We start from the raw sequence: 18,908 nt of genomic DNA on the forward strand, positions 1-18,908 counted from the left end.
ATCACCAACTCAAGCAGATGGGACCTCAGTTTGATGTCTCATCTGAAGGATGGCACACTAAGGAATGCAGCAGCCCCCCCCCTTATGTTGCACTGTAGTGTCAGCTGTCTAGCTACCTGGTGTGGGAACAGAACCCTCATCCTTTTGTACCAAAGGTGAGAGTGTTACTTGTTATGCCACTGATCCTTGTTCAACTAGCATCAAGGGTGCTGGAAGGAGGAGGAGGATGGGAATGAGTCATCTTTGTCAACTATTCCATCCTGGGGGGAGCAAAGTAACTCTTGCTTGTCACATTGCTGATAACCTAGTAAGAGAACCAGGTGTCACACCTACAGTTACAAGTCTACTCGACACACACTGCAGTCAGGTGCACTTGTGCTGCAAGGAGGAGGAGGATGGGAATGAGTCATCTTTGTCAACTATTCCATCCTGGGGGGAGCAAAGTAACTCTTGCTTGTCACATTGCTGATAACCTAGTAAGAGAACTAGGTGTCACACCTACAGTTACAAGTCTACTCAACACACATTGCAGTCGGGTGCACTGGAGACACCAGCAAGTTATGCATGGTACAATACTTGCTTCCAAAGATGAGCAGCGATACATATGGAGCTTAAAGGAGCTGTGAGGATTGTTCCATGGGTATACAGAGAGCAAACCACTCTGGTGGGCCTGAAGCTGGCCCACTCCCTACCAACAAATTCTCACCAGAGGGAGAATGAATGAGTTGATAGAACTTCTGGGTAGGAATGGCCAAGGTAGTAGGGCTCTCACCTGGCTTGGGATGCCTGTCCATAAGCCCCAGTGGAATGAATGTCGGCAACCCCTCAAACAGCATTGTCCCAGAGGAAAAAAAAGAAAAAATGGACAATTACAAAACTTTCCATGACTTAGAAGATTATATGTTATTGGATTACTACTGAGATCTCCCACAATCAGATTGATTAGGTACTTCCAGCAATTTCGAGTTCAAGCCCAATACAATGACAGCAAAACAGCAAAAAAATGGAAGGTCTACTTTGCACCAGCAATGGTGTAATGTGGCCGAGTCCACAGAGGGAATAATCTACACAAGTAAAGGTGCTGTATATGGCTGAGTCCATACAAGTGTAAAGAAAAAGGTGCTGATTAGTGTTAGAAATTGATAACACTCCTAACTGAAAAGTTCTTTCTGAAATAAAATTTAAAAGTAAAATGTAGATAGAGCACAACAGGATTCTAAACATATTCAATAAAACAAGCATACACTGTGTACAGCATACATCTATAACAGTATGTGTGTTACTACATACTTCTGTCGAGGTATTTCCTTCATCTCTTCATCTTCCTCCTCCTCTGCATCAACCTCTTGTTCTTCTGTCTGCTCCATGTGGTACTCGTCCTCTTTTTCCATCTGTTGTCTTAGTAATGCCACTATTTCTCTGTGCTTTTTTGATTTTTCATGATTCTTCATACTACAACAAGATTAAAATGAGTTACCAGGATTCTGCCAGTACTGGCTAAAAGATCATTTAGTGAATATGAGAAGAAATTAAAGGACTTATAAGTGCTTCAAACACAAAATAAATGGTTAAAAACTGTGGGGCTTTGATGTTCAAGACCAGAACTAAAATAAAACAAAACACTATAGAGGGGCAAGTCAGAGTTAAAGCAAACAAGCTGTGTTTACTTGTAAATTGTTAGAGAGCACTTTCATTTCTACAAAGTTCTTCAGACATCAAGGAATGCGCTCAAAACACATGGTTGTGCAAAACATCCTCCAGCAAATTAATGCCATAAAAGCTGGACATCCAGAGTAAACAAATCACAGCCAATTCAATAATAACAGGATTTCCAAAATAAAGAATATACAAGTGCTTACACATTTGGCTAGGGGACTATGGAATTAATTAATTAGTGGAGAAAAATCCATGCTACCAATCAGCCTCTAGTCAGTGGGAGCAGGAGGCAGGGATTGTGCTAGAAATCATTAAAAATTAAAATGCTATAACAGGAGGCTGGTTAAGGGAGAAGAAAGCCATCAGTCCTAAAGACAACAGCTTGCCAATGGATACGCTCCCATAGTAGAATGCGCAAACACTCACAGATCATTTATTATGAAAATGCTGTTATTAGCTGTTTAGCTGTGATTTATGTACTGTGGGTGCTCGGCTTTTATGACGTTAACTTACTGAAGGATAACTGCACAAGCCTGGATTTTGAGCATTTGTTAATGTCTGTAATTTATTACTTTTTTTTAATAGAAGAAAGCATTCACCCTCAAATCAGGAATAGACAGCTTGTTTGCACTGGCTCTATGTTGCTCTTACCTAGTGATTTATTTGGAAAACAAAATGGGTTTCACACAGACCTGAGAGTCATGAATCTGTCAACGACAAATACTATAAGGAAAGGTTCTTTTCCAAAATTGGTCCTGTAATGCAAGACACTTTTAAAGCATTAAAATTAAGATTTTACATAAACCCCAGTGTGAAAGATTATGTAATGTACTAAGAATGAAGATTTTCTTTTTCTCTCTGTTATCCCACACAACAAACATTGAGGTCACCGCACTTTGGGGTAACAGGCAAAGTCCCTTTAAAGGTTTTGCAATATTTCTTTTCAAATTGCAAATGTTTCAACTGTGAATGTTCAATAGTTTCTTAGCATAACTATTACCTATTCACTACCTTTTTCTTTCGTCTGTAGGTTTTACATATCAGAATAAATATTACCTACACAGGATCATGAGTTTATTAGGCTCATGGCCCTAGAGTCTTTTTTAAGCCTAGCTGTTCATTCCCCGATTTTCCCAATTATCAACACCCGTGGGCTAGAATGGCTTTGGTATATGCCTGTGCCTCAGGGCGTCTACAAACTGACCCTATCTATAAGGGCCACAAGTGGCAAGCCAGTGGTGAATTTGCAATTTTCCATTGATTGATCCAAACTGCATTTGAACAGGCTTAAGGAAGAGCTCTGCTTCACATGAATGGGGAGTCTTCCAGAAAAGGAGTAATCTCTGAGACACATACATGTCCCGCCAGCATGTATTGTGTCACAGGTGAGGTTTAGATCCTTAGATCTGGTAATTCTACTACCATCTGTTTTGTGAATGTGTAGGAGAGACATCAAGGCTGGATCACAGAATGCCTTCTAGGTTAGGCACAGATCACCCCTCAGAAGACTACATGAGACTGAGTACAGGGGACAGGGCTTTAAGACAGTCTACATAGTACATATTATTTAAATTCTAAATACCTTTAGTGAAGAACCTCTGTGGCCACTCCAGCTGGTACAAATGCCTGATCAAGTACATGCCAAAGGATGTACTGTACTCGATTAATGGTCTAATGAGAGCGGAGTATAGTCATGTTAAGGTCGCCTTCGATTAGGATGCCATGCCTTTGCTTATAAGTTGTGCCATGTAGAAGGATGTTCTTACTACAATGGATACATGGTGATCAAATCTCAGGTTACTGTCAACCTGAGCTCCCAAATCCCTGACCAGTGGGTCTACTCTGAGGAAAGTGTTATCAATGTTGTAATTTGCAGGGGTGGTCATCTTCCCAAAAGGTAAAATTATGCATATTTTTGCACTGAGTTTTTAGCCATGGTTCTGGCATCAGTTATCTATCTATCCCAGACCCTCCAAGGAGGATATCTACATCGCTGGGGGAGTAAATGAGTCACTTGCAGTCATCAGCAAATTACATTTGCCTTGACTTCAGAGAAGCTTATTCCAAACAACAGAAGTCCCAGTACCGAGCTTTATGAGACACCACTAGTAACAGGCCTCTTGGTGGAGATGGATGTCCCCACGCTAACTTCATGCACCCTGTCTATGAGCCATTTGGCTATCCATTGGGTGGCACAGGGATTTATGTCTAAACTTGTGAGCTAGTCTGTAACACCAAAGTGAGGTACTGTGTCAAATGCCTTTCCCAGCACAAGGTAAGCAGTATGTACAGTTTAGCCCTCGTCCATGGCTGTAGTGATCTTCTCGATGAATTTTACCAAATTTAGTAGGAATAACCTGCTCTTGCTGAATCTGAAATGGGATGGGTTCAGTGTTTGAAAACTTTATATGCCTTTGTTTATCAGGTCCAAGATAATTATTTCCATGGCCTTGCATATAAGACTAGTCAAACTTAGGAGTCTGTAGTTACCTAGGTCTGCCCTTGTATAGAGAGATGACTGTTGCAGTCCTCCATTCTCTAGAGACAAAACCTGTCTAGCGGGCATGCTTAAATAGAGATTCTAGTGAGCCTGACAGGTCATGTTTCAAGCTAATTAGGAGGCATTCTGGGATATTATCAAGACCCACTGATGCAGTGTTTTTATCTCTAAAGAGTGCAGTGAGAGCCTTTTCTTTAGTGATAGTTGGGGGAGAAATGGTAGAGGGTATTTCCTTCGGGGGGGCTAGGGGAGACGGGGGGGTGAAATTGGAGCTAAACTTATCGGCCAGTAAATCTGCTATATCCCTGGTTCAATATAGGAAGTTTAATTTATTATTAGTTCAGCACACTGCTGGATGTTCTCCTTAAGGTTGTGTACATAACTGAAAAATGCCTTATGGTTATCCTTTGCCTGGAAGCCTTGGTGAGACTGATGAGGGAGTTTTTTTGTCTTTTGGGCTTGGACCTTGGTCCAAAAGGACAGGATTTTCTTTTTTTTTCTTTGGTTGTACAACCTATTTATACTGGGGGTCCACCAAGGGGGCTTGTTTTTGAATTTTGTCCTAAGTTTATATTGGTTTGGTACCAGTGTTTCTATGCAGTAGTTTACATGCTTGTACAGGATTTCCATAAACCCTTCCCCATAGGCCACCATGTTCTCCGAGTTTGAAGGGCTTGGAATTTAGCTATGCTATCACTTAATAGGAGGTAGTTAGCTTTGGAAACGTTTTTAAATATTCTGGGGTTTGCTGGGAGTTCAGCCTTTATATTTACTTCAAGGGTGACCACTTTGTGATCTGATCAGACCAGTGAGAACATTAAACAAGGGGGGGTGGCATGTTCCCTCATATTTGTGAGTAAAAAATCTAGGATATTTGCACCCCTAGCAGGTGTGCAGGCTAGCTATTCCAGGGTATTAACATTTACAAAATCCAGGAATCTTTGAGTCTGCATGTTAGCGGTTGTGCATGAACCCCAGTTTATGGTGGGATAGTTGAAATCACCCATAAATATGGTGTTGCGTTGAACTGAGTGACTGCACTACATTCAAGAAAGTTGTACGGTTAGCCTGGGTCACAGACTGGGACCTATAGCTAGGAAGCATATGGAAGGGACTTTACCTAAGGTTAGTTGGACATGGAGTAGCTCAAGCATGTCATATTGTTTGGCCAATACTGACGTGTGCTTTTTATGTAGATTGATACACATCCACCTCTTGTCCCTTGCTGTGCAGTAGCCAGTGTAAGTGTGTGGAAGGCATTATAGCCTTGTATTGCCTAGGTGCCTTACATGGCTTTAAATCACGTCTCAGCAACTGCGCAGATGTCAGCACTCTCTAGGGCGAGGAGTGCTTCCAGGAAGTGGAGCTTCTTGCTCAGACTCTTAGCACTGAGCAGTGACACCTTTAGTTTATTTTGCAGGTTTATCAGACTGGCATTGCCTAAAAAAGGCACTACAGGGGTGGATAATGCTTTGGTGAATATCTGAAAGTCTAGTGGGGACAGGAGCAGACCATCCCTGGCAAAGCAGCATGGTCTGTCAATCATGTTCTCCTAAGCTGACAAATATTGGATCTCCTTAGAATGACACTGGTAACTAAGCCAATTTTTAAGGTCAATCATCTTCTGTTGATTGCGGTATCATCCCTGGAGAAGGCAGAATACTGCTCAATGCTAGGCTCATACCTGCCTGGGACAAATAATTTCAAAGCTCTGTCATGTCTTTCTTCATATAGTCCAGGAAGGTACAGCTCAGGTCATTAACACCCACATGAACTATGACACAGTCCTGAGTGCATGTGTGATCTGGCAGATCCTTGTCCCTGACAGGCAACTGACTGTGACTGTCTTCTTGCTCAGCCATGAGGGAAGAATCAGTGTGTCTCACAATAGAGTCTCCAATGATCAATACATTGGGTTGTGTGGCAGCTTCCCTTAAGGGCTAAGAGGTTCAGACGAGGTTGTGTGTGTCCTGTAGAGTGTTATCTTTGTAGACATTTTGGGAGGATGCTAAGGGCAGAGTATAGGAGGCCTTTGAGGTTTTGGTAGATTGGATTTAACAGCCTCAACATACATGCGTTCATGTGTCTGATCCATAGTAGGTGTGTGTGTTACTGGCAACCTGTCTGTAGACAAGAGAATGCCCTCCAAAGACATAATGTAATTACAGCTCTCTCACACTGTATCAGTCTGATTAAGAAAAAGGTGGTTGTCAGTAAACTTGAGACAATGGCTACGTTGTCTCAGGATGCCCATTTCCACCAGGCTGGCTACAGAGACATTAGAAAAGTACACATCCATGTCTGGATCCTCTCTCTTTTGTGATCTATGAGGAGTGGTGCAATTGGAGTTTGGAGTTCTTGGGCTGGTGGAGAGATCTAGGGTCGATATAAAACAACACTCTTGGGGTAATGCTTCTCAGTGGGCAAGCTAACTGCTCTACACTCATATACATAATCAAGAAAACAGCAGAGGAAGGTTTTATATGGAAAATTACAACTCTAGCTGCCTGCATCTATACAGTGCACTATAAACCACCACTGCACAGTTCAGCACAAGTTATAGGAGATGAGCTAGAGAGGAATCCAACCAGTATATAGTAAAACTGCAGTGTAAGTGTATATACAAGTCTCAAATCCTGCAGCAATTCACAATTCTGTCACTACTGTGAGTGATACTACAAGACAAAGGTTCTCAGACTAAGTAAAATGCAAACAGAAAATAATGCAGCAGATACGCAACAAATGAGACCTGCTGCAATTCACAATGCTCTTATTACTGTGAGTGGTTAGTATAAGACTAGACTAAAGTTCCCAAACCAAGTAAAATGCAGACAGAAAAATTCTGCAATAATTCACAACTGTCTTACTACAGTGACTTATACTACAAGACAAAGGCCCCCACATCAAGTAAAATACAAACACAGTGAAAACATTCTGCCTTTTTTCCATAAAGTACAGAATGTCCAACAAATAACTGTAACAGTATTAAATATAACAGAAATTGATGTCTAACCTCTAATTACAGGATGCAGAAAAAATCCTAAATTATTTACAGAGGATTAGGGGATACAAACTCTAGCTATACAAATTGTAAACAATGTTTGTAAAGATAAGTATCATAAAGCTCAACATATGTTAATTAGCTGCATACTGAGAACCCTCTCTCTCTCTGCTAATACTCACAGGTAGAAACAAAGGAATAAAAAGTCAATGGACAGTTCCATATGATACTGATTTTAAAAAAAGTCTCCATAGATGAAACTTTTGCAGAAATGTCAGGAAACTCTTATAGCAGTAATAAAATGGGTTTCAACTCAAATGTCATTGTCTGGCCTTTTTTTTCTGCAGATGAAGGTGCCTTCTTTTATTATTTATTTTTTAACCAAATAAGTAAACTCATCCAAAGACCCTTTTCAGCCAAAACATGCGCCCAAATGAAAACAAAGATGTAATCCTGGGATTCAATAAACTCTGTGGAGGATTTGCAAAAATCCTACACGGAGTTTAAGTATTTGCATTATGAGTAGCAGTGCTGATTGCATATGCATGCTGAGCATTGAGCTTACAAGGATATAATTGAGATTTCATCACTAGCAATAGTTTTGCTGGATAGGAAACTGCGTAAAGCAGCACGAAGGTATATACAACAGGCAGATAAGTTTATCTATGGGCAAACTTACTCGGTGGAATTGTGTGATCAGCCACAATGATCACCAGGGCTAAAATGAATGCAGTAGTAACACATTACAGAAAAGTGTACTCAATGCAATCTACACTGCAACATGTTGCTGGCATACTGAAAAAAAGGATTTGAGGTGATCATCAAGGGTACACAGAATGCAGTATAAAAATACTAATCTGGGGAAATGTGCAAATTTAAAAGGGCCATAGACATGAATGTCAGGAAAGCAGAGAGGAACAGGACATGTGAAACATGATACTGTACACCAGATAAGGGCATGTCAATGTACGTACACTACAAAGACAAGTTAGTACATTACTTTAACCACATACGTACATAGCACAGTACGCAATGCTGGTTACACCTCCCGTGTGAGTATATTTATATCATCACACATTATAGTACACTATATGACTGTCACACAAGGTTACATAACAATGAAGATAATTACGTGTGACGTAAACATCCTGACAAGATCACTAGAGAGGACATTTACCCAGGATGGCATACACAATAAGGGTAGGTGCATATTGTGAAGGTGTGCAAAATGAGTTGCTTGAATATGACTGAAAATGCTCTCATAGCTCTCAACCAATCAGGAACACACAGCAACAGGCTCATGGACAACATTAGACAGAAGCTGGCACAATCATGGACGATTTTAAAATACCACCAACATTAATCTGTGACAATGACATAAAATATGCAATTGTAAGTTATTACACATGTTCTACAGGTGCACATTTGTAGAACTGTTATTATTTGCCACTAATGTATGCAGGGAATTCAACACACCTTCCTCAAAAATGACTACATTTTGGAGGTGTTAAGAGGGACAGTGTTACACCTGTAATTTAACCTGGGGCAATCCTGGCTAGCTGAGAGGTTTGCATGACATATACAATCTACCTTCAAGAATGTAACCCACGCCATCAATGTTCTCAATATGGTTTCATCACAGAAAGACATATCACGCGTATATCTTGTAGAACACCTTGAAGGAAAGTCTGCATTTTTCACTCCTAATAGTTATGCATCTTAAAAATGAAGTTGTATCTTACCATAATGTTCCATCTGAGTTGTTGATTATCTTCCAATCATCACTGATTGGTATGGTTCCGAACCCTCGGAACGGAGTCGGCCAAATACCAAGCTAGCGTACACCAAACTCTCAAGCCACGCTACTACCCACAATGCCCTTCATCCCACACCTCAGATCAAGTTTGCAGAACATATAGTAGAAACATATATTAGAAACAGAAATAAAGGCAGAGGCCATCTCTGCGCAAACACCCTAACACACAGAAATGACCCAAAGATCCGCCAGGAGCCTTTGGCGGGGGAAGGTGGGAGGGTGTGATGAATGTGAGGTATGGGGTTTAGCCCAAGTGGCGGCTGCACAAATATCATCCATGGAAGCCCTAGCAAGAAAGGCGACAGAAGCGGCCACAGCTCTAGTGGAATGAGGTTTAATGCGGCCAGGAGATGATTCCTCCTCCAGAGAATAAACAAAGGAGATGCAATCCCTAAGCCATTTAGACAAGGTAACCTTAGACACTGCCAATCCCATTCTAGAGCCCGCAAAGGTAACAAAAAGCTGATCTGACTTACGAAATGACTTTGTCCTGTCCAAATAAAAACGTAACTGTCTGTGGACATCCAAGGAATGGAGACATTATTCCCCTTTGATGGTATAATTAGGGAAAAACACGGGCAACTCAATGGACTGATTAATAGAGAATTCCAAAACCACCTTAGGTAAGAAAGTGGGATTGGTGCGAAGTGATACTCTGTCCTTATGTAAAATCAAATAATGACTCTATGCATAATGCTTGCAGCTCTGATACACATCTGGCTGAAGTAACTGCCACCAGAAACAAGGTCTTCCAGGACAGAAATATCACATCACAGGTTGCAGCCGGCTCGAAGGGAGGTAGAGCCAAAGTTTGAAGCACCCTAGACAGATTCCATGATTCCACAGGTTGCCTAATGGGAGGTCTAGAATGAAAAATCCCCTTCAAGAAGGTCTTACACAGACAAGAAGATATAATAGGAATTCTGTTTGAACCATCATGGAAATTGGAGATGGCAGCTAGATGCACCCGAATCGTGGAAGCAGAAGCCCCATTAAGGAAAAGCTCGGTCAGATATTGAAGAACCGTAGCTACTGGAACAGAAACAGGATCCAGAGACAGCTTTTGTGCCGATAAGGAAAAACATTTCCACTTGTCTTTATAAAGTTTTCTGGTAGAAGGCTTATGGGAGGCCAAAATAATATTCCGTACCGAGGAAGAGAACGATTCAAGCCTGGCTACTAACGGAAGTGGAGCAACCAAGCTGTCAGTTTGCTCGTGGTCAGATTTGGAGACGACAACCCTTGGGGGGTGAGAAATGAGATCCTGACAGAAGTCCAGGATCCAAGGAGGTCGGAGCAGGTGTGGCTGAAGGAAGTGGAACCAAACCTGTCCAGGCCAGAACGGAGCACTGAGAATCATTCTGCTTCTCAACTGAGTAGCTTTCCTTAAGACCAAGGGTATCAAGGGGATGGGAGGATAAGCATACAGGAGACCCGCAGGCCAATCGTGAATCAGAGAATCTCTCGGGGACTCCCCCTGTGGAGGAAAGAGGGCAAAGTAGCTGCTGCACTTCATATTGGAGGGGGAGGTAAACAGATCACAGCAAGGCCAGCCCCAGTGGCTGAAAATTTCCTCCACCACTCTCGGGTTGAGAGACCACTCGTGAGGAAGCAGGATGCATCTGCTCAGCCTGTCCACAATCACTTTGGAACTCCCCGGGATGTGTATGGCAATCAGAAAACGGATGGAAGCTATCGCCCACTGCCAAATTCTCATAGCTTCGCGGCAAAGGGGGGTAAGATCTAGTCCCTCCCTGCTTGTTGATGTACCAGACCACAGACATGTTGTTGGACTGGATAGCAATCGGTCCGAGAGGAAGAAGAGGATGGAGAGCTTGTAACAGCTCTGAGCTCTAGAACATTGATGTGCAAGTTGAATTCTAGAGGAGACCACGTGCCTTGAACTGATTTTCCCTGAAAGTGGCCCCCCCACCCTATCAGGGAAGCGTCCGTAGTCACCGTGGTGTTGGGCTGAAGAGGTTGAAAGGGGCGACACCAAAGACTTTCATCCATTCTCATCCACCATAGGAGATCCTGTTTGCAGAGATAGGTGATGAGGATTAGTGCGTTCAAAGGATGATGATTGTGTATCCACTGAGTTTGAAGAAGCCACTGTAACAGGCGCATATGAAGTCTGGCCAACGGAAAAATGGGAATGGCTGCCGCCATGGAACCCAGCGCCTGCAGAACTTTCCTGCGGTCGAGTATCACCTGCACTTGTGTTCTCAGTCTTAAGAGCCTGTGATGAGGAAGAGATATTAGGCCGAGCTGAGTGTTGAACATAGCCTCTATGAATTCCAGTTGTTGTGAGGGCTGAAGGTTTGATTTTTCCCAATTGATAGTAATACCCAGAGACTCCGTCAGAGACAGAGTGTAGTGAAGGGCCCTGGTCAGTAGATGCTTGGTGGGGGCGGAGAGGAGCCAATTGTCCAGATAAGGAAACACCTGGAATCCGTGAAGTCTCAAGTGAGCTGTCACAACTGCTAGACATTTCGTGAACACTCTGGGGGCCATTGAGAGATGGAAAGGCGAGGCACTGAATTGAAAATGATTGGCACCCAGCCACAAGCGCAAACGTCTCCTGGAGCATTTGTCCATTTTGATGTGGTAATACGCATCCCAGAGATCTAGAGAGCACATCCACACAACCTCCCGAAGGCATGGAAGGATGGATTGAATAGTGACCACGCAGAACTTGGTCTGTATGACTGACTCATTCAAACAACTGAGATCCAGGATGGGCCTCCAGTCCCCCGTCTTTATTGGCATCAAAGAGAGTCTGGAGTAGAACCCTAATCCGCATTGATCTGGGGGGACCTTTTGGATGACTTGATTTAGAAGCTTCTTGATTACGGAAGCTGCCTCCTCCCTTTGACTGGGTGGTAAGTCGGGAAGGGAGAATTGAGGTCTTGGAAAGGATTTGAGGGGAATGTGACAGCCTCTGGTGATAATTCTCTGCACCCATAGATCGTCGGTAATGGAGGACCAGGCTATTTGGTGCAGAGAGAAATGCGCCCCTACTGCTTCCAGAGGAAAGCAATTGGGCAACGCTTCAGGAGCGCTGATAGGCCCTACTGGAGAAAGAATCTCTGGAGCCCTGTAACCCCCTCTGCCCCTAAAGGGGCGTCTTTCACCATTGGACCCCCCTCTGCCTCTGGAGGAGTCCTCACCACATGCTCCACAAAAGAAACCTTGCAACTTCTTGTGCCACAATTTTCCACTCCTCTGGTTCCTGGAGAAGGAACCCTGAGGATTGGAGAAGCGCAGGCCATGGCAGACAAGGTCTTTCAGTCCTGCTCGCACCTGGCCAAAGTATCCCTGACCTTAGAACCAAAAAGCGCTGCGGGCTCAATAGGGGCGTTCAAAAAGGAAGACTTGAAGGAATCCGGTAGGTCAGAAATGCGCATCCAGGCAGGACGTCAGACAACCACTCCAGCACCTGCTGCTCTAGCTGCTCCTTCGGTTGCGTGAGAGCAACCTCATGGAGGAATTCGAAATCGCTTCAAGGGTGGCAAGTTGGGAAGCCACTTTGTCACGTGCTCCATCCGACACTTGACCAGCGAGGCTACCAGAGAGCTTGGAAATAAGGTCTCCCTAAAGTCTCGTAGTGTGCCCGGAAATTCAGCGAACGTACGGCAAAGGTTGCTGCAGTAAAAACTCACTTCCCTAACCTGTCCACCGCCCGGGACTCCCTGTTGGGCAGATGAACAGCAGGACTCTCTTCCGCCAGGTCCTTCTTTGAGGCCGCCACCACCACAGCGTCAACTGGCAAGCCTTTCAACCAATTGGGTTGATCCTCTGGAGGAGAAAGTACTTTGTCTGATCTCCTGGGGATAGCTTCTACTGAATCCGGACTCTTCCACGCTCATTGCATGATGAATTTGTCCAACTCATCTGCAGGAGGGGTCACCCAGGAAGTAGTGGGCCGGGAACGGAAAGCTTGTAGGAATATGGATTCCTCCGGGGAAGGGGAAGAAGATTTCCAGTCACCCCGCTGACTCAAAATCTCCAAGATATCCCCAAAGGAAACATCATCAGGGGGTGATCTAGGGGAACCTTCCCCATCATCGTAATCCATATCCTCAGTAAGGGACTCTTCAGGTGAGTCCATGTATTTTCTTTTACACACTCTCTTCCGAGGGGGCTCTTCGGTAGGGATATCCGAAGAGGCCTCAGAAAGGGGGGTGCTTTGGATTAGTGGTCCCCTGCTAAGGGCCGGCAATGGATGAGTTAGGGGGGATACCAAAGGTGGAGCTGAAGGAGGGGGATTGCTAGCCGCCAGCACCCTTTCCATAATCCGGAAGACGGGCCCACCCGAAGAGGGATGGGAGCCCGAAACCGAAGAGGACAGAATCGGAACCAGAGTCACACCCCACTCCGAACGGCCCACCTCTGAGACTGGAGTTTGAGAGGGGTTCGGTGCGGATATAACTCTCGGATCTGACACGGGAACCGAAAAAGCTGTCGGTGCCGGGGCCAGAACTGAATATTCCACCCCGAAGCAAGGGGTTGAGTAAGATGGGCTGCCATCGTAACTGACACCCACCAGGGCTTAGATGCTTCAGGCATCATAGTAGTCGGTGCCGAAGGAAGGGGTCCTGTCGAAAGCAACGGGCAAGGGGGCCTTAGAACTGAAGGATCCCCATCAGGAGAATATAAAAAAGAGTCAAAAAAGGAAAAATCCCAACATCCACAGCGGAACAGGGTATGGAGATTCCTCTTGCAGTCAGTACCTGACCCACGAGAAGAACAAAGTCTATTTCGGACACGCTCCTGGCAGACCAAACAGATATCCCAGAAGGGGATTTAGGCAGGTCCAGAAAGGGACTGTAGGCTTGTCCGGCAAACGGATCCACAGAAGATGAATACCTGGTCCGTGGTTAGGAACTCAACGGAGCTGAGGATTCTGATTTGAATTGCGTAAATGGTAAGGTCGGCACTGAGAGGGGACTCGAAGCCGAAGTCACAGATCGAGGTAGTAGTCAAAATTGGATCCGAGGTCATCGGAGCCAGTGTCTGTAAAGGTGAGGTTGGTGCCGAGGTGCCCAGAACTAGACTGGTCGGAACCGAAGTAATCAGCGGTTCAGTAGTCGGTACAGAGCCCGGAACAGACAATTCAGACTTCCAGAAACTGCGCTCGGCGCCGAAATCGTGGCACTGAGGCAGCGAGCCGATGCTCGGAGGAAGATCTACAGGCCTTAGATCGATGATTCTTGCCCCTGTCACCAGCCGGTGAAGAGGGGTCTGAGCGGGGACGCTTCTTGTCCTTGACTGGAGGGGTTGAGACCTCCGCAGAAATAGCGTCCGAGAAAGGAGAGGAAAGCAATCCTTTCAGAATCAGTTTGTTGCGCCGTTCATTCAACGTCCGTTGACTGAAACTCGCAAAAATATCACATGAGGGAGTCGCAGAAAGGTGCGAAACGCCCATACAATAAACGCATTTAAAATGCAAGCTGCTGTTAGGTAATTTACCACTGCACAACGTGCAGTGTTTAAAACCTGAAGTACCCTTTTTCTCTGACATACTAGCACTCACTCAGACAAAAGAAGAGAGGGAAAGAAAGGCAAGACTACCAGCAATGGTATGAAGAGTTACCACGAGGGTGGTAAAAAGTAAGGAAAGGCAAGAAAATACCAAAAATGGTAAGAAAAGGAAGACCTGTGGGTAGAGCTAGACTATGAGAAAGACACTAGGAGAAAACTTATTGGAGAAATACACAGTTTATATAAGTCAAAACTACTTAGCTGGAGAGCTAGGTGAAAACGCTGCTATATGGCTGCGCGGCAAATGAGATCTGGAGTATGGGATGAAGGGCATTGTGGGTAGTAGCGTGGCTCGAGAGTTTGGTGTACGCTAGCTTGGTATTTGGCCGACTCGGTTCCGAGGGTTCGGAACCGTACCCATCAGTGAGGAATGGAAGATTAACAACTTCAGATGAATACTTACGTATGGATGACAAGATGTGTGGGAGATCACTGTGGCAAAAGTGATACACTTGAATAAATTACCATAGGTATTGGCCATATGGATAACAGCACTTAAAATCAACACACTAGAATGAGTGGATTCCCTACACACAGCTGTGTACTGCATGCATCTGCCACATGTAATAGCAATGGATATTGTCTGCAGCATCTGCAACTGATGTTTGTACTCAGAACTGATCCATCATAATGAATGGTGCAGAACTACGTGAGACTCATGGCAGTGTATCAGTTATGCTCGTGCACAGAAACTCCAGCAATGAAAAGTCTAGCTTCAGTGAGCGAGGAAGCTAACACTGTGATACTGCTCACATACCAAGCAACATATGGAGTACACTTTCTATCAGCACATGTCAAACCCAAGACATGTGCCACATGATCACTCTCACCCTGACATTACCATGAAAACTTTTAAGCTACCATGAAACCCTGACATACATGCATGTGTGTTCATGCAAACTATCAATAACTAATACTAATGTGATGTACTGGTACTTACATGATGCTGTACAGTCATACTATAGCTGTACATAGGATATAATTAAACTTCATAGGTTTATAGGTGCATAGAACAGTACTAGGCTAAAGTCCCAAGATCACATAAAAGCCTAGCCATATTTAACATGACTTGTACAATATTCAATAGCTATGTGAACAATGCTTACACAGGGATGTGCCTATGCAATGCTACCTAATACCAACTGCCTCTATCCATGAGGGACATGGGCACAACACCAGCAGTACAGTCATGATTAGCCATCCATTGATCTATGTTGCACTTGAGGGCCAGGAAAGTCCTTTGTTTTACGTGAATGGCAAGCATGTTCCAGAGAAGGGGGCAGTGTCTGAGAGATGTATCTAACTCTCCAACATGATTTATTATGTCAGAGGCTAGGATAACAAGATAACATTCTTGGAATGAGCGACCCTTGTGCAGTGTGTGTTAATGTGTAACACTGCCATCAAGGACAGATCGCACGGTGCCCTGTAGACCAGACAAAGATCGACCCTTAATAGAATGTTGTAGATATAATACAGTGATAGGGCTTTAAATCTTTCTGCATATGACTTATTGTTTACACCATGCATCTTCATTGTGCAAACACTTTGGTGTTGGTCCAGCTGTTGCAGATGTGTGTCGAGGTACATGCAGAAAGGTACATTGCACTCAATTACCGGTGTGATGAGGGCTGAGTACAATGGCATGATAATGCCCTTTGCTGTACATGGCCTGCCTATACTTATGAGTTGTGCCACATACAAGGGATTTGTTACCGCTATGGACACATGGTTGTCAACGTTTCAATTATTATGTAACTGAATACCAAGATCATGTACCACTGGGTGTATCCACAGGGGTGTGCTATCTATATTGTAATTAGTGTGGTATTTGCTTTTCAAAAGGGAATAAATATGCTTGTGTGTTTCCATGGCTCTGGCACAAATCATTTTTGTGCATTAATAGTTTCTGCAGTATGTCAATAGTTTTCGCGGATTCAATGACTGTCCATATTTTGCATTCACCCACAAAGTCGGTAACACAAAGGCTGTCTACGTTTGTCTTGACTTCTGGGAAGTAAATACCAAACAGGAAAGGACATAGTACAGAACCATGTGGTATGGCCCAGGCCACTGGCCTCTTGCTACTGGTGATTTCACATACTTCAACAGTATGTGCCCTGTCGGTGATCCATTTTGCTACCCATCTGGTGATGTATATGTTTATGGTCAGTTGAGACAGTTTATCTGTAATATCGGAGTGTGGATTTGTGTCAAATGCCTTGGTCAGGTCTAGTTAAACAGGATGCACAGTCTTTCCCTAACCATGCCCTTGGTGACCTTCTTGAAAAAGTCAAACAAATTTAACAGACATGACGTATCCTTAACAAATCAAAAATGGGTTATGTACACAGTCGGGAGATTACCGGTGTCCTTTCTGATAAGGTCAATGAGGACTCCTTTGATTATCTTAGAGATAACACGAGTCAGACTTATGGCTCTGAAATTCCCTGGGTCAGGTGATGGTCCCCCCTTATTCAGATGGATGACCACTGCTGTACACCCTTCTGCCAGAACATAGCCCATTTGGAGGCTGTGGTTAAGTAAGGATCCAACTCTGTCTGCTAGGTCAGGTTGAAAGTTATTGAAAAGGCAATCCTGGGATGTTGTCAGGGCCCACTGATGACATGTTTTTAACCTTAGACAGTGCACAGATGAGATGCTCTCTTGAGAAAATAAGCTGAGTAACATTTGTGTGTATACTTTGTATGATGCCCATTGTGGAAAGGGGGGTGAAGACTGATCCAGATTGTCTATTTCCTATGGCTGAGTATGGGTGGTACCAATAGCTCTGCACTTATGTATTCCCCATATCATTTTGTACTTATTTAAAAATTATTTGTGATAACACCGCATCACATGCCACAGAGTAATACTGTTCACACAGTCATACAGCTGTATCGGTGTCACATAATTACATCAATTACACATCATATGCATATCTGTTTTTTTCACTGTAATGCTGTGTGTGTCCTGATACCATATATTACAAATGAGGTGAATGTGGTTCACGCAAAACAGCTACTGACACAAATTCTGTCAGTCACACAATGCTGCTGGGGATCACTTCCATAATCCTCTTGAATAGCAACACAATTGTGCATACAATGAATTTACAAAGGTTGCAAGTGAATCTTGACTACTTACATGTCTGTGTATATAACAGTATTACAACATGTGGATGAAACAAGGGTTATGTACCCATGTCATCAGTATAATGCTATACTGATGCATCTCACAGAGCATTTAATCATGCACATCTGTGCCATATTGCAAGTGTCAGTGTGATGACTGAATGAGACCTGGTTAGAATGTTGGTATACTCCACTACAAAAATAAATGCCTTAGTAAGGAGGCAACATACATAGCATCATCCCATCTCAACAGTTCTCAAGAGGCAAATTACTACAGCTGTCATGTACGGAACATGTAATCAAATGCTGGCAGCGCCATCAACACATTACCTCAAATCACAGATTGTAATACACTGTTGTAAGGGTAGCAATAATCGACACCTCAACATAGGACATGTGGATGACAGCAACATTGATGTGCAATTTTCATAGGGCCACAGGACATTACTAGGCGAACAGCCAACATCACATAAAATTCTAGCCACTATAATGTCACTTGAACATCAATTTCTATATCTATATGATGGAAGAAAGTAAGGGTATGTGTTTGACTGTATTACATACGGACTCTGTCCATATGTGCCTTGTACACCACATTAGAATTAGCAATCACATATCAAGTGGTCTGAAGCTGGCTTTCAGAAGATCATGGAAGGACTCTGCTTCACAAGATGTGTCTGCATTTTGAGATGATAAAATCTTCCAGTCTTCTGCAGATGTTATGTTGACAGAGTGAAAAAGGAGATGTTGGATCCTTAGGGCTATGTTAAAGGTTCACCAGAGTGGAAGTTGAATAAAGAGAGTCTCCAAAGATCACACAGTGACCTTAATACACCACCAAGGATACAAACAGCAGTTGAATGAAATCAGTTTTGAACATTAAATCTGTGTAGGTCCCAAAAATGACCAAGTGAGGATCAACCATGGCCAGTGTAATGAAACTTTTATTTTAGAACAAAAACAAAGAGCAAACGCTTTCACAACCACATGGCCACTTCTTCACACTCAATGAAAAACGAGCCGGCATCAGGTTGCTTAAATAATCAATTTAACCAATTAAGCAGCTCACTCATTATTAAATCTTAGAGAGATGAAGACACAACAAAACACACTAAAAACTCTCTTAAAAATATATTATTAATCAGTGGGGAAAGATGCACAGACTGCAAAGATGAACACACACTCAAGTTGATTGCAGTGAGACTAGAAAGAACCCCTACCTAGATAGCTATAGAACACAGTACTTCACATAAGTGC

At 43.5% G+C, this 18,908-nt stretch overlaps 1 protein-coding gene across 2 annotated transcripts in view; it reads right to left on the reverse strand.

Moving 5' to 3' along the window:
- The window catches only part of DNAJC21 (DnaJ heat shock protein family (Hsp40) member C21), a 718,487-nt gene that overhangs the window by 272,245 nt on the left and 427,334 nt on the right, over positions 1-18,908 (reverse strand). For both annotated transcript variants that reach the window (XM_044070174.1, XM_044070166.1), the window contains exon 8: positions 1,291-1,452. In XM_044070174.1, the coding sequence (XP_043926109.1) occupies positions 1,291-1,452 (162 nt within the window). The remainder of the gene's footprint in view (positions 1-1,290; positions 1,453-18,908) is intronic.

This window comes from Protopterus annectens, chromosome 1.part0 (assembly GCF_019279795.1).
Source record: "Protopterus annectens isolate FY-2018-M chromosome 1.part0, PAN1.0, whole genome shotgun sequence".
In the NCBI taxonomy this organism is placed as follows: Eukaryota; Metazoa; Chordata; order Ceratodontiformes; family Protopteridae; genus Protopterus; species Protopterus annectens.